The 14582-nt window shown below is 34.6% G+C and overlaps 2 protein-coding genes across 3 annotated transcripts in view; one reads left to right on the forward strand and one right to left on the reverse strand.

Annotated features, from left to right (window-relative positions):
* Nucleotides 1-7569, reverse strand: part of LOC133195821 (actin-related protein 2/3 complex subunit 4) — a 206564-nt gene extending 198995 nt beyond the window's left edge. The window contains exon 1 of the mRNA XM_061331776.1: nt 7565-7569. Within this exon, the coding sequence (XP_061187760.1) occupies nt 7565-7567 (3 nt within the window). The 5' untranslated portion in view covers nt 7568-7569. The remainder of the gene's footprint in view (nt 1-7564) is intronic.
* The window catches only part of LOC133195809 (ubiquitin carboxyl-terminal hydrolase 15-like), a 427782-nt gene that overhangs the window by 88459 nt on the left and 324741 nt on the right, over nt 1-14582 (forward strand). For both annotated transcript variants that reach the window (XM_061331759.1, XM_061331760.1), the window contains exon 4: nt 11584-11728. In XM_061331759.1, the coding sequence (XP_061187743.1) occupies nt 11584-11728 (145 nt within the window). The remainder of the gene's footprint in view (nt 1-11583; nt 11729-14582) is intronic.

A 14582-nucleotide genomic window follows, 5' to 3' on the forward strand; every position in this document is an offset into this window, starting at 1 on the left:
ATGCAGAAACTATGCATGCGCGCATATTTCACATAGCATTAAATAGCGATTATCAAGATAAACGCACCCAGACTACAAAACAACGTGTCATCCATGCACGTGTATGCATTAGACTAATACACACAACATTTGGCTTGCATAATTAAAATCAAGGTAAGCCATACATACACTTTGTATAATTATTTGTTGATCACAGGAACACAGGTAACCAGAGCGTGACAGACAGGTGGGTGTTATCAATAGAGCATTCAGTTTACCTAACGGACTTGATCATCAGAGCGGAAAATTATCCTGACTTCGAGATAATGCATGTAATTTTAATGAATGGGTACACAATTTTACTTCGAGATAACCGGGGTGTTCGACATTACCGTGTTCGACATAGAGGGGTTTATTTTAATCATTTATAAAGCAAATTTCGTCGGGACCGCGGCCTTACTTCGACATATCCGGGGTATTCGAGATATCCATGTTCGAGATTTCGAAGTTTAGCTGTAATTGTATATTTTAATGTAGATGTTTAACCATTTTTACCTACTACTGCCTTTATAAAATGGAAAAAAATCAGTATACATCTTACCTATTTCGGCGTGGAAATGAACTGAGTATGTACTGTAACTGACAGACGGAAGCACTCCCATACCAAGAGAACTGACACCTATATGTACCTGCCTAATCAGTACACTGTCTCCATGTCAAGTCAAGACTCAACCCCCTACCCCTACATGACACCTTGGCCCTTGTGTATTCAACGTCAACATACCTGAACTGCTCTCTCACCTGATGTTAAGTATTTACAACCCAACTGGGTATCAATATAATGCATAAACTCATTTTCTGGATAATGTTTATAATTTGTATGAACAACGCTTAAAGATTTTATACACTGTACTAAGAAAATAAGAAAATGTACACTTCAGTTACTAATTAAAAACTGAATAAATGAATCAAATGAAATATAGGCGAGATTTGTCTCAACACTCCATCGATTTAATTCATTTGTATACTGTTATATACTTCTTAGTGGTTTACAGTCTTAAACATGATCTGATCTGATCAAATTTAAAATAAAATATTAATGGAAGAATATGGTGAATAACTCTAATAGAAAAATACGAACTTTGCCTCGCATAATTTTTTTCTTCGCTATTAAAGGCTCTTCAAAAGATATATGTAAAATAAAATTTATGAAATCGCCTGGTTTTGCTTTGATACACAAGACGTGTAAATGCCTTGAATTTAATTTTATTAGTGATAATCGATTACATTTTAATACTTGACCATATTCAAGAAGTCAATTGACTTTTAATTTTTTTTTCTTTTTGAATCGGATCTCTTTTTTTAGGTCACCTGAGTCACTCAGGTGACCTATTGCTATCCGTTTTTGTCCGTCGGCGTGCGTCGTGCGTCGTGCGATATGCGTTAACATTTGAACATTTTTAGCTTCTTCTCTGAAACCGCTCAACCAATTTCAACTAAATTTGGCATATAGCATCTATGGGTGAAGGGGAACAAAAATTGTGAATTTCATGGTCCCTGCCCCCCTGGGGCCTGAGGGGTGGGGCTAAAACCACCAAAATTAATGCAATCTTTAAAAATCTTCTTCTTTACTCCTGGACATCAAGCAGTCAAACTGTTGGCATCATTGTAATAAGCATTGAGTCCTCTACCAAAATTGTGAAATTCATGGCCCCAGGGTCAGGGGTTCTGGTGCTAGGGCGGGGCTATATAGATCATATAGTGAAAGTGCATTATTTCTTTGAAAATCTTCTTCTCTGCTCCTGGGTATTAGATAAACTAACTAAGTATATAGTTATGATGAGTAAGAGTGACTCTTCCAAAATTGTGAAATTCATGGCCCCAGGGTCAGGGGTTCTGGTGTTAGGGCGGGGCTCTATTGATTATATAGTGAAAATGCATTAATTCTTTGGAAATCTTCTTCTCTGCTCCTGGGTATTAAATAAACTAACTAAGTATATAGTAATGATGAGTAAGAGTGCCTCTTCCAAAATTGTGAAATTCATGGCCCCAGGGGCAGGGGTTCTGGTGTTAGGGTGGGGCTCTATTGATTATATAGTGAAAATGCATTAATTCATTGAAAATCTTCTTCTCTGCTCCTGGGTATTAAATAAACTAACTAAGTGTATAGTTAAAATGAGTAAGAGTGCCTCTTCCAAAATTGTGAAATTCATGGCCCCAGGGGCAGGGGTTCTGGTGTTAGGGCGGGGCTCTATTGATTATATAGTGAAAATGCATTAATTCATTGAAAATCTTCTTCTCTGCTCCTGGGTATTAAATAAACTAACTAAGTGTATAGTTAAAATGAGTAAGAGTGCCTCTTCCAAAATTGTGAAATTCATGGCCCCAGGGGCAGGGGTTCTGGTGTTAGGGCGGGGCTCTATTGATTATATAGTGAAAATGCATTAATTCATTGAAAATCTTCTTCTCTGCTCCTGGGTATTAAATAAACTAACTAAGTGTATAGTTAAAATGAGTAAGAGTGCCTCTTCCAAAATTGTGAAATTCATGGCCCCAGGGGCAGGGGTTCTGGTGTTAGGGCGGGGCTCTATTGATTATATAGTGAAAATGCATTAATTCATTGAAAATCTTCTTCTCTGCTCCTGGGTATTAAATAAACTAACTAAGTACATAGTTAGGATAAGCAAGAGTGCCTCTTCCAAAATTGTGAATTTCATGGCCCCAGGGTCAGGGGTTCTGGTGTTAGGGTGGGACTCTATTGATTATATAGTGAAAATGCATTAATCCTTTGAAAATCTTCTTCTCTGCTCTTGGGTATTAAATTTAGTAACTAAGTACATACTTATGATGAGCAAGAGTGCCTCTTTCAAAATTGTGAATTTCATGGCCCCTGGGTCAGGGGTTCTGGTGTTAGGGTGGGGCTCTATTGATTATATAGTGAAAATGCATTAATTCTTTGAAAATCTTCTTATCTACTCCTGGGTATTATTGAAACACATTAAATACATAGTTATGATAATCAAGGATGCCTCTTTCAAAATTGTGAAATTCGTGGCCCCTGGATCAGGGGTTCTGGTGTTAGGGCGGGGCTCTATTGATTATAAAGTGAAAATGTTTTAATTCTTTAAAAATCTTTTTCTCAGCACCTGGGTATTATTTAAACAAACTAAGTACATTGTTATGATAAGCAAGGATGCCTCTTCCAAAATTGTGAAATTCATGGCCCTGGGGACAGGAGTTCTGGTGTTAGGGCGGGGCTATATAGATCCTATAGTGAAGGTGAATTATTTCTTTGAAAATCTTCTTCTCTGCCCCTGGGTATTGCTTAAACAGACTAAAGTACATTGTTATGATACACAAGGATGCCTCTTTCAAAATTGTGAATTTTATGACCCCAGGTTTAAGGGTTCTGGTGACGGGGGGGGGGGGGGGGGGGGGGGGCTATATTGATTATAAAGTGAAAAAGCAAAATTTCTTTGAAAATATTCTTTTCTTCTTCTGGTTAAAAAAGCAAAGAAGCTAAGTGTATAGTTATGATGAGCAAGTGTGCTTCTTCCAGAGTAGTGAATTTCATGACCCCTGGGTCAGATGTGCTGGTGTGAGGGTGGGGCTCTTGATAATTTAGTGAAAATGCATTAATTCTATTAAATAATCCTGTTTGCTCCTTAGTGTTAAGCTGATAAACAAAGTGATGATGAGCAAACATATGGTCCCAGGGTCAGAAGCTCTGGTGTTTTGGGGGTGGGGGTTGGGGGCTCTATTGATAATATAGTGAATCTGTAGTAAAAATGCATTATTTATTTAAAAATCTTCTCCGCACCTGGGCATATCTGAGGCAAACAGAGTAAAAGTTTTTACAAGGAAGGGAATTTTTACCAGATTTTTGAACATCTGGACCATTTGGTCAAGTGTTCTGGTCCTGGCCAGGGCTCTATTAGTTTGTATTCTACTGAGAGGAGTTATTCCCCTTTGCCATTTACTTTTGATAATTTATCACTGTAAATAATATACTTGAAAGGTAAATAGAATAAGAGAATTATGCAAAAACTTTTATTGTATAATACAAAAAGTACTTTCATAGTTTTAATGATCAGATAGACTTGTAAGTAGTAGATAAATAAAAATGAGACAAAAATAACTTGTCTTATTAAATATTCATCAAAGACCAAGAGATGCCAATGTAAGAGATTTCAACAAAGGATTAAAATAGTACAGAAGCATTGATAATTTGTTAATATACTGTATAGTGATAGTGATAAATGGGGAACAGATTAGAACCTATTTTATGAACTGTTAATGAATATTAAGACCAATTATTTTGTTGATCATAATCAACCTATTTTTCTTGCTTTTGGGCAACAAAGCTTCACCTTTCAGTTCATTTTATACTCTATGCATCCTTGAAATTGTTGTATAATACTCAGGTGACCGTTAAGGCCCTTGGACCTCTTGTTTATTTTAGTGGTTAGTGCACCCCCCCACCCCACCCCCCACCCCGATGACTGTGCCTCAGGTGGGATTAAGATTTTCATAATTTACACAGTTTTGTTTTATTTTGCTGATATAGCTATATATGAGATAAATTTAGTAACAATTAATGCAAAGTCTAATAGAAATGATTTACAATTATTCCGTCCGAAAATCTTCTTGTCACATTGTGGAAATTTATTTTACATTTTTATTTATTTGTGTGTGAATCAGCTTAGCATACACGTAGCTACATGTATGGTAGATATAAATTTTGTTTATGTGAATATTTATATCCAGCTTTTCTGCAAAAAGAATCCTACTTTTCCACAACAAATTATACTGCTTTTCCGCGATTATATTTTTTGCTTTTCTGCAATTTATTTTAGCACTTATCCCTTCTGTTAGTCAGGTAAAAACTCTTTCTCCCTGCTATCAACCGACTTCAGTCAATCTTTTTATGCCCCCGGATCGAAAGATCCCGGGGGTATATTGTTTTTGTCCTGTTTGTCTGTTTTTCTGTTTGTCTGTTTCTTTGTCTGTTTGTCCGTTTGTCTGTTTGTCTGTCTGTCTGTTGTCAACTTTAACCTTGCCCATAACTTTTGATTGGTTGGAGCTATGACTTTCATATTTCACATGTGTATTCCTTGTGACAAGACCTTTCTTTTGGTACCATCATATTTGACCTTGACCTTGGAGTTTGACCCACTTTTGCAAAATTTTATGAGACTTTAACCTTGGCCATAACTTCTGAACAGTTGGAGCTTGGGGTTTCAAACTTCACATGTGTATTCTTTGTGACAAGGCCTTCTTTTGGATACCAACAACTTTGACCTTTTGACCTTGACCTTGGACTTTGACCTACTTTTGAAAAACTTTAATCTTGGCCATAACTTTTGAACAGTTGGTGCTTAGGGTTTCAAACTTCACATGTGTATTCCTTGTGACAAGACCTTCCTCTGGATATCAACCACTTTGACCCTTTTGACCTTGACCTAGGAGTTTGACCTACTTTTGAAAAAACTTTAACCTTGGCCATAACTTTTGAATGGTTAGAGCTAGGGCTTTCATACTTCACATATGTAATCCTTGTGACAAGACCTACCTTTGATTACCAACGACTTTGACTTTTTGACCTTGACCTAGGAGTTTGACCTACTTTTGAAAAACTTTAACCTTGGCCATAACTTTTGAATGGTTGGTGCTAGGGCTTTCATACTTCACATATGTAATCCTTGTGACAAGACCTTCCTTTGGATACCAACCACTTTGACCCTTTGACCTTGACCTAGGAGTTTGACCTACTTTTGAAAAACTTTAACCTTGGCCATAACTTTTGAATGGTTGGTGCTAGGGCTTTCATACTTCACATATGTAATCCTTGTGACAAGATCTTCCCTTGGATACCAACCACTTTGACCTTGACCATGACGTTTGACTTTTATTTAAAAACTTTAACCTTCACCATAACTTTTGAATAGTTGTATCTAGGTCTTTCAAATTTCACAGGTGTTTTCCTCGAGACAAGATCTTTCTTTGGGTATCAACATTTTTTATCTTTTGGCCTGGATTTTGACTTGCATTTGAAGAAACTTTAACCTTCGCCATAAGCTGCCGTACGGGGGCATCAGTGTTTCACAAACACATCTTGTTTTTTTTTGTCTTTACTGAGATTGTTGTCAGTATTCTTTTTGTTTCTATCTTGGCAATCTTTTGCATCAGTTGTTATGCCCCCGGATCGAAAGATCCCGGGGATATATTGTTTTTGTCCTGTCTGTTTGTCTGTTTGTCCGTTTGTCTGTCTGTCTGTTGTCAACTTTAACCTTGCCCATAACTTTTGATTGGTTGGAGCTATGACTTTCATATTTCACATGTGTATTCCTTGTGACAAGACCTTTCTTTGCATACCATCATATTTGACCTTTTGACCTTGACCTTGGAGTTTGACCCACTTTTGCAAAATTTTATGAGACTTTAACCTTGGCCATAACTTCTGAACGGTTGGTGCTTGGGGTTTCAAACTTCACATGTGTATTCTTTGTGACAAGGCCTTCCTTTGGATACCAACAACTTTGACCTTTTGACCTTGCCCTTGGAGTTTGACCTATTTTTGAAAAAACTTTAACCTTGGCCATAACTTTTGAACAGTTGGTGCTTAGGGTTTCAAACTTCACATGTGTATTCCTTGTGATAAGACCTTCCTCTGGATATCATCCACTTTGACCCTTTGACCTTGACCTAGGAGTTTGACCTACTTTTGTAAAACTTTAATCTTGGCCATAACTTTTCAATGGTTAGAGCTAGGGCTTTCATACTTCACATATGTAATCCTTGCGACAAGACCTTCCTTTGGATACCAACCACCACTTTGACCTTTTGACCTTGACCTAGGAGTTTGACCTACTTTTGAAAAACTTTAATCTTGGCCATAACTTTTGAATGGTTGATGCTAGGGCTTTCATACTTCACATATTTAATCCTTGTGACAAGACCTTCCTTTGGATATCAACCACTTTGACCCTTTGACCTTGGCCTAGGAGTTTGACCTACTTTTGAAAAACTTTAACCTTGGCCATAACTTTTGAATGGTTGGTGCTAGGGCTTTCATACTTCACATATGTAATCCTTGTGACAAGATCTTCCTTTGGATACCAACCACTTTGACCTTGACATTTGACTTTTATTTAAAAAATTTTAACCTTCGCCATAACCTTTGAACAGTTGTATCTAGATCTTTCAAATTTCACGGGTGTATTCCTCGAGACAAGACCTTTCTTTGGGTATCAACATTTTTTATCTTTTGGCCTGGATTTTGACTTGCATTTGAAGAAACTTTAACCTTTGCCATAAGCTGCCATACGGGGGCATCAGTGTTTCACAAACACATCTTGTAATTGTGGCTTTGCATATTTTATCTTTATCGGTTAGACACATTGCCATTATTTAAAACATTGACCTTTCTATATGTAAATCCATCGTTTGTTTTATATATTTGTTACCACGATTTGGTTCGTTATGTGATTCATTCAATTTTTATCACAGTGTGATACTATAGAGTAGAACTTTATTGGGAGATACATGGTAAGTAATTGATTAATTTTATAATTCTATTGTATACCATGTTTCTTAATTTGACTTTATTTTCTGTTTAAAGTTTGATTAAATTTGATATAAATACGCTTTTCTCTTTGTAGAAGTGGACAGGCTTTTGCTTACATCCACGCCACATGTTCATAAAATTCATCATGTCACAAAATCTGATAAATCGGAAAAAACTGTGGAAATCAATACATTCTATATTTCTCAATAAATACAGCTACATTTAATGCATTTACATAGAAACCCTTTAAAGAGTACTGTCTGACTTGCTCCACAAATAATCAGAATACTTCGGACACCATTTTTTTTTAAACGTGCTGATTCTTTTTAGTAGTCAACATGTACCTTTAGGTCTTAAGATACAGCCATCTTCGCTAGGCAAGGGTTTCCCATCCGCTTCACACCTCCACAACTAGAATAGATTTCGGATTGGAAACCCTTGGCTAGTGAGGATGAGATAATGCTGTTTAACACAAACATTTATTATGATAAATTTTATTAACTGAGTGACTGTTTAATGATTTCTCATAAACCCGTATTTTAATGCCGAGTCGACAGTATTTTTATCCGTATATTGACCAAAATAATAAAAAGAAGATGTGATCAGTTAAAAAAAATGAAATGTCTCCCTTTGACAATCTGCTATTGTTCAATAGAAAATTCAGCGATATTCCAACAATTTGTTGTAAAAAATTATTTAATATAAATTAAAATAAATATGCTGAAAGCTACAACTTCTTTTTTGTGCTAAAAAATCTGTAAAATAATGTTATAAAAATCTTCACGAGTGATAATCCTTCTCTTCAAGATCTCACTTCTATTTTTATTTATAATTGGAAGATTCTGCAAGTTTCGATAAAATGGTTTTGGATGTAACCGAAGAAATAAAAGGGGGGGGTGTGTGTGTTTATGAGTGTCAATGTCTCTCGCTTTAAAACGAGCATAAAAATGAAATCCTATCTGGAAAATCAAATAAGTATTTTGAGCAATGTTTTAAATTTAAATTTTATAATAAAGTACAAGCTATGATAATATAGCAAGTTTGTAACAGTCAGCATAAAAGAATTATTTAAACAAAATAAATAGGATTAAATCACCATAAAAAATACTTTAATTCAACTTACGGATGGTTGCATGAATATTATTGGGATATATACGGCAACCTTTGTTACATACACCGTGAATATTCATCTTCAAAACCACGTCTTTTCTGCACGTAATCGCAAGTGCGCTGCGGGGAAAAGGATAATGTCATCAAATAGTAACAAATGTAATGCTACTATTACGTCACAGACATCGCAAGGGGCAAAGAGTTAAAAGTCTTCTCTTCCCTTGTACAAAAAAAATGTTCAATATTGAAAAAAAGATTTCAGTAGCAATTGAAATAATGATTTCAGTAGTGATTGAAATAAAAAAGTATGTGATTGTTTATGATTGTTTAATGTAATAAAAATCAGAGTACAGAATGTACCCCTGTGAGTTGAACTTTTATGATCTTTTAATAAGAGAAGAAAAAAAACTTTTCATTATGGAAGCATTTCCATTGTTTCCATTACAACAGTTGCACAATTTACAGAAACTAAAAATGTATTTATGATTTTAATAAAAGTTGTTTTTTCCATATATTACTCTACTTATTAAGAGGTATGCCTAAATACTTTAGGGGTAAATTCGTAAGAGAAAATCAAGAGATTTGTTGATGTTTTGCAGTCAGTAATAACCTTCAACCCCTTTAATCAACCATGAACCTGTCCATCCAGTGCCCATCCATAGCAGTATGTTCCCTGAATGGCTGCTCACCAAAAACAACAAGTATAATTATCACACTCAATTAAGGGGCCCTCTAAGGGATATAGGTAAATTTACCTGTGTTAACCTGGATAAATAGTATCTGATAAATCATTTAAATATATTAAAATTTTATTTTCATTAAAAATTGAAAGAAAAAATAATAACATAAAATTAATAAAGAAAATTAAAAGGAAAAAAATTAAAATATTTTTATTGTACTTATAATTTTTTTTTAGAGCTGTTAAATAGTATTGATTGGGAATTTATAACTTATAACAGTATCCCTTAAATAGAAAAAAATAAAATTATTTAACAGCATAAAAAAATAATATTTAACTCATTTAATAGGATTTAAACACATAACTTGATAGATTTTTTCTGTTTGAATACATTTAAATTCAGGTAGTTTATTCATACAGGTAATTCTTCCTGTACCCTTTAGAGGGCCCCTTAATTGTGTGTGATAATTAGATGTTGGTTTTGGTGAGTAGCCTATGGGGAATAAGCCATCGTAGGATAATTAGGTCAAATAATTATGGCGGTTTACAATGCTGGATCTGACCTAGATTTTCTAGATGAGTGACCAGGTTAAAGTTTTTAGAGCAGGTCCATTCCTAAGTAACTATAAGCACTACCTGGAACAAACTTGCATGGATGATGCATCTAGGGATGGACATTACCGCTCTTGCTTCGGATGCTGGATCTGACCTAGATTTTCCAGATGAGTGACCAGGTTAAAGTTTTTGTAGCAGATCCATTCCCAAGTAACTATAAGCCCTACCTGGACCAAACTTTTATTCATGAGGATGCATCTAGGGATGTAAACTAACCAGCCTGCTTCAGATACTGGATCTGACCTAGATTTTCCACACAAGTGAATTTTAGCCATTTTTAACCAATTTAGCATGGATAATGTATCTAGGGATGGACACTTCCAGACTTGCTTTGGATTCTGAATCTGACCTATATTTTCCAGATGAGTGACCAGGGTAACTTTTTGGAGTAGCTGTATAATATTATGGCATGTTATGATTAAACTTGCATAGATGGAGCATCTAAGGATGAAAACTTCCAGACTTGCTTTTGGATGTTGGAACTGACCAAAATTTTCTTGATTAGTGTACAGCTTAAAAGTTTTTCGAGCAGGTCTATTTCCAAGTAACTATAAGTCCTACATAAACCAAACTTGCATGGATATTGATCTGGGATGTATACTAACTAAAAAAAAAATGTGAAATTTGCCTTACTTACAGATAAACATTCATCGAGGTGATAATTCCTCCTCAGATATAACACACACAAAAAAATATAACACACACAAAATACAGCATGCCCAAATTTTAATGAATCAGGCATTATCAGAAAGTTTAAATACAAAGTTACATTAGGAATTATTTTGCTTCAGCCATGTTTTGAACCTCCATTTAAGAACCCTCTATACACTGCACACTAAAGAGTTCTGATTCTGTGGTATTTTTATGAAGTTAGAGTAATCTGCCCTTAGATCTAAAATGAAATAAATTGAAATCTACAGTTTATCAATCAATTTCTAATCAATTCTAACATTCTTAAAATTTTGATAGGCCATGATAAATTAATTGAACACCTTTTCCCAACTTAGGTAAACAGCATTGATTTCTGTTCATCAAAACTTTGTTGCCTTTGAACATTTCTCCTGGGGGTAAAAGCCAGGCACCCAATGTTGAAACCATATAAATAAGCTCAATATTTACACCTTTATACAATAAAATTTTCTCAATGGCCAAAAAACATTTTCGTTTAGTGTAGAGAGAGTCCTTAAATACTGTTATGATGCTTGCATATAACCTCAAGAATATTTATTGCACATTTTCCTCATCTATGATGATTATGTTATGGCAGGTAGTAAGTTTCATTTAAATTTTACATTTTCCAGTTGGAAAGATATTAATGACATTCTGTGATTGGCAGTGAACTCAGATTTCTAAAAATATGGCAGAAGTTAAACTGTATTTGATGTTTATTGTATATACCTTCATGAATCTATACTCCTGAACTTCTTGGAGACAAGTTGCATGAATATTTATAAGTCTTTACAAAGCTGGAATTTTTTTTGAGTCTATAGAGTTTGAGTTGGACCAAAGTGCTCATAGCTCAAACTCATGATACTCAGGTATCATGCCCATGGGCATATTGTTTTGAAAATTAATCTTCTGTGAAATTCTATTCAATGGAGGAAGGTTCAATACATTTGGTATTATTTTTTAGGTTCCAGTTGCAAGGAAAGTTATTGAACAAGGAATGTTTGTCAAGCACTGTAAAGTAGAAGTTTATCTTATGGATCTGAAGCTTTGTGAAAATTCAAATATAGCAGACAGTTATTCCATGAGTTTCAGTAGATGTGACACTGTAGGTATGTATAAGGGTGAATTTAAAAAAAAGGACCACCAAACTGAAATTTTTTGGAAAAATTCAACTACTTATAACATATTTTTCACTCATATCATCATATTGCACATGCATTCTAGTTTAAAATCCTGAAGTGGCAATAGAATAGACAATTGGATTAAAAAATTTCAGAATTTTTATTAGTAAAATTTCTTTTGAAAAAAGAAAATATTACATCTTAAAAGACTTTATAAAATACATAATCACAAGAAATTACAGTTTTTTATCCTTCAAAATGGTAAAAGGAGTATAAATGATTAAATCTAGACCTTGATTTAGTATCTTGTCTTGTATATGAAATATATGGAGATAACGAACAGTATTCAAGCTCAAAAGTCCATAATCAATACAAAATAGGAGCAGAGCAAACACGGACCTCCAAACATCAGAGGTGGGATCAGGTGCCATGGAGGAGTGAGCATCCCCTGCCGACCGGTTACACCCGCCGTGTGCTCCTTGTCATGATCGGGAAATAATTTAATTTTGTTTGTATTCTTACCTCTGATTGGTTAATATCCAAAAAGGAACACAAATTATTTCTGTATAACCTGGTTTGGTATGGGGACACCCCCCCCTGACAACCAGCTGAATTATCTGTATCCATACAATCCTCTCATTTCCAGTCCTCGAGATTCATGGAAAATTCCAGATTTAATAAACGTACCTTTAACTTCAAACGATAATTCGCTCTTACCACATGTAAAAAGGCTGCTAGGCCTATGTATCAGTTTTTACCTCCCCTTGCTTCCCATCACTTCCGTTACTTCCGTTAGGTTGTATTATTGAGCGGCAAATTTGAACTAATAAAAAGCAACGAAATTTTACACCCATAGTTATTTCATGATTTTAAAATTAAATTATAAGGAATGACTCTAATTCTTGGGCAAATTATTCGAGTATAACCTGGTTTGGGTCAGTTTACGCTGTTTTATAATCCGCTTCGCGGATTATAAAGCGTAAACTGACCCAAACCAGGTTATACTCGAATAATTTGCCCAAGAATTAGAGTCATTCCTAAAATAACGGAAAAATCCGTCGACAATTCAGTGTGTAAATAATGGCCTAACAATTAGTGTGAAAAACGTCAGTCAGCATTTGACTCAATGATAAATTGTATTTGCTGACAAGGTCATTGTATCGACCATAGAACTTACGAAATGATGACTTTAAACGAGACAGCTGATATTCTTGTTTCATCAACTTATTTGTCAATAATTTACCTAGTTTTAGAAATTGTACATACGTAGAGCATGCTCTTGCATATCGAATCAACTGAGAGATATATACCCCGTATGCAGGTGATGAAGGTATATTGCTGCATAAGTAAGGGAAGTTGACGATTGAAAAGTTAAAGTCATCACGTTTATCATAAAGCTTGGTTGTTAGATTACCATTAATGTCTTTTTCAAGTAAAACATCCAAATATGAAACAGATGTGTCAGACTCTGTGGTATCTTTTATATCAAGTTCACCAGGATATATCGTATCGACATGAGAATGGAAATAGCCATTGTTAATTGACAATACGTCGTCGATATATTTAAATGTCGAGTTGAAGGCCACAGCAAGTGTTTTTTTCTTTTCACGTACAAGATTTTGGACAAATTCTGCTTCATATGAATACAAAAAAAAGGTCTGCTAATAACGGGGCACAATTGGTACCCATAGAAATTCCAATAGATTGTTGGAAGACCTGGTCTCCAAAAACCACATAGATATTGTCAATCAGAAACTCAAGCATCTTTTTAATGTCAACTTCAGAGTACTTGTGTGAACAATCAGAATGTTTTTTAACAAAATAATTTTGCAAATGACCAATGACAAGGTAAGTATATTTACGAGTTCCATTTTTATTGAAAAAGCAGCTGTCAGTGATATTAAAAAGCCTGGACATTAATTTATCGTGGGGAATGGTTGTGTAAAAAGTTGAAAAGTCGTAAGTTTTTAAGCTGTTGATTTTGGTAAAATCTTGTGATTTCAAATTTTCCAAAAGTTCCTTGGAATTTTTAAGTATCCACATCTGATTTACACCACTTCTCGAATATATTGTTGCACAGTACTTTTGAAGTTTCTCCTTCACCACTGTTAATATCTTAGTGAGGAGTAAAGATAGAGGGTTGGTTGAACATTTACTGGAACCCGCTATGTATCTTTGTTTGTAAGGATTTTTATGAAGTTTCGGAATCCAATATAAATATGGTAATTCAAATTCATTTTGGTTGTTTGGAATATTAAAAATATTCAAAACTGACATATGATTTTGAAGAATTTCTTCCTTAGAAAGGGAACTATGAGTATAAGTTGGATTACCACTTGTAGAATTAAATCCAGGTTCCTCTAAAATACATTTAATATAATGAGCCTTACAAACAAAGACAATGTTGTTACCTGCTTTGTCAGCAGGGACCAGTACGTACTGATCATGTAATCTATCTAATTCTTTTTTCACTTCTGGATTATTGAATACAGAAGGATAGATGGTTTTCATATTGCCTCTCAATCTTTATATATATATATATATATATATCTTTATATATATATATATTAGGGCTGTCACGGTTCCAAAATTTTTCGGGTCGGGTCGGTTCTGTAAATTTTTGGTTCGGTTTCGGGTTTTTCGGGTCGGGTATTTACATCTATTTTAAACCTTAATTTCATGAATTTAACTTGAAAAATCTTTATTTGTTACATTAAATTTACATTGAAAACAAGTCTTAACCATGCGAACGTCTAGACATCGGTGACTTGGCCTACTATTAACCACAACCTGACCATTCCTGCTCGTTTTGATAATTATCTAATACTTCCGTGACAAGTGT

This window comes from Saccostrea echinata, unplaced genomic scaffold (genome assembly GCF_033153115.1).
Source record: "Saccostrea echinata isolate AGI-Se365-2 ecotype Australia unplaced genomic scaffold, CSIRO_AGI_Sech_v1 ptg000029l, whole genome shotgun sequence".
Lineage (NCBI taxonomy): Eukaryota > Metazoa > Mollusca > Bivalvia > Ostreida > Ostreidae > Saccostrea > Saccostrea echinata.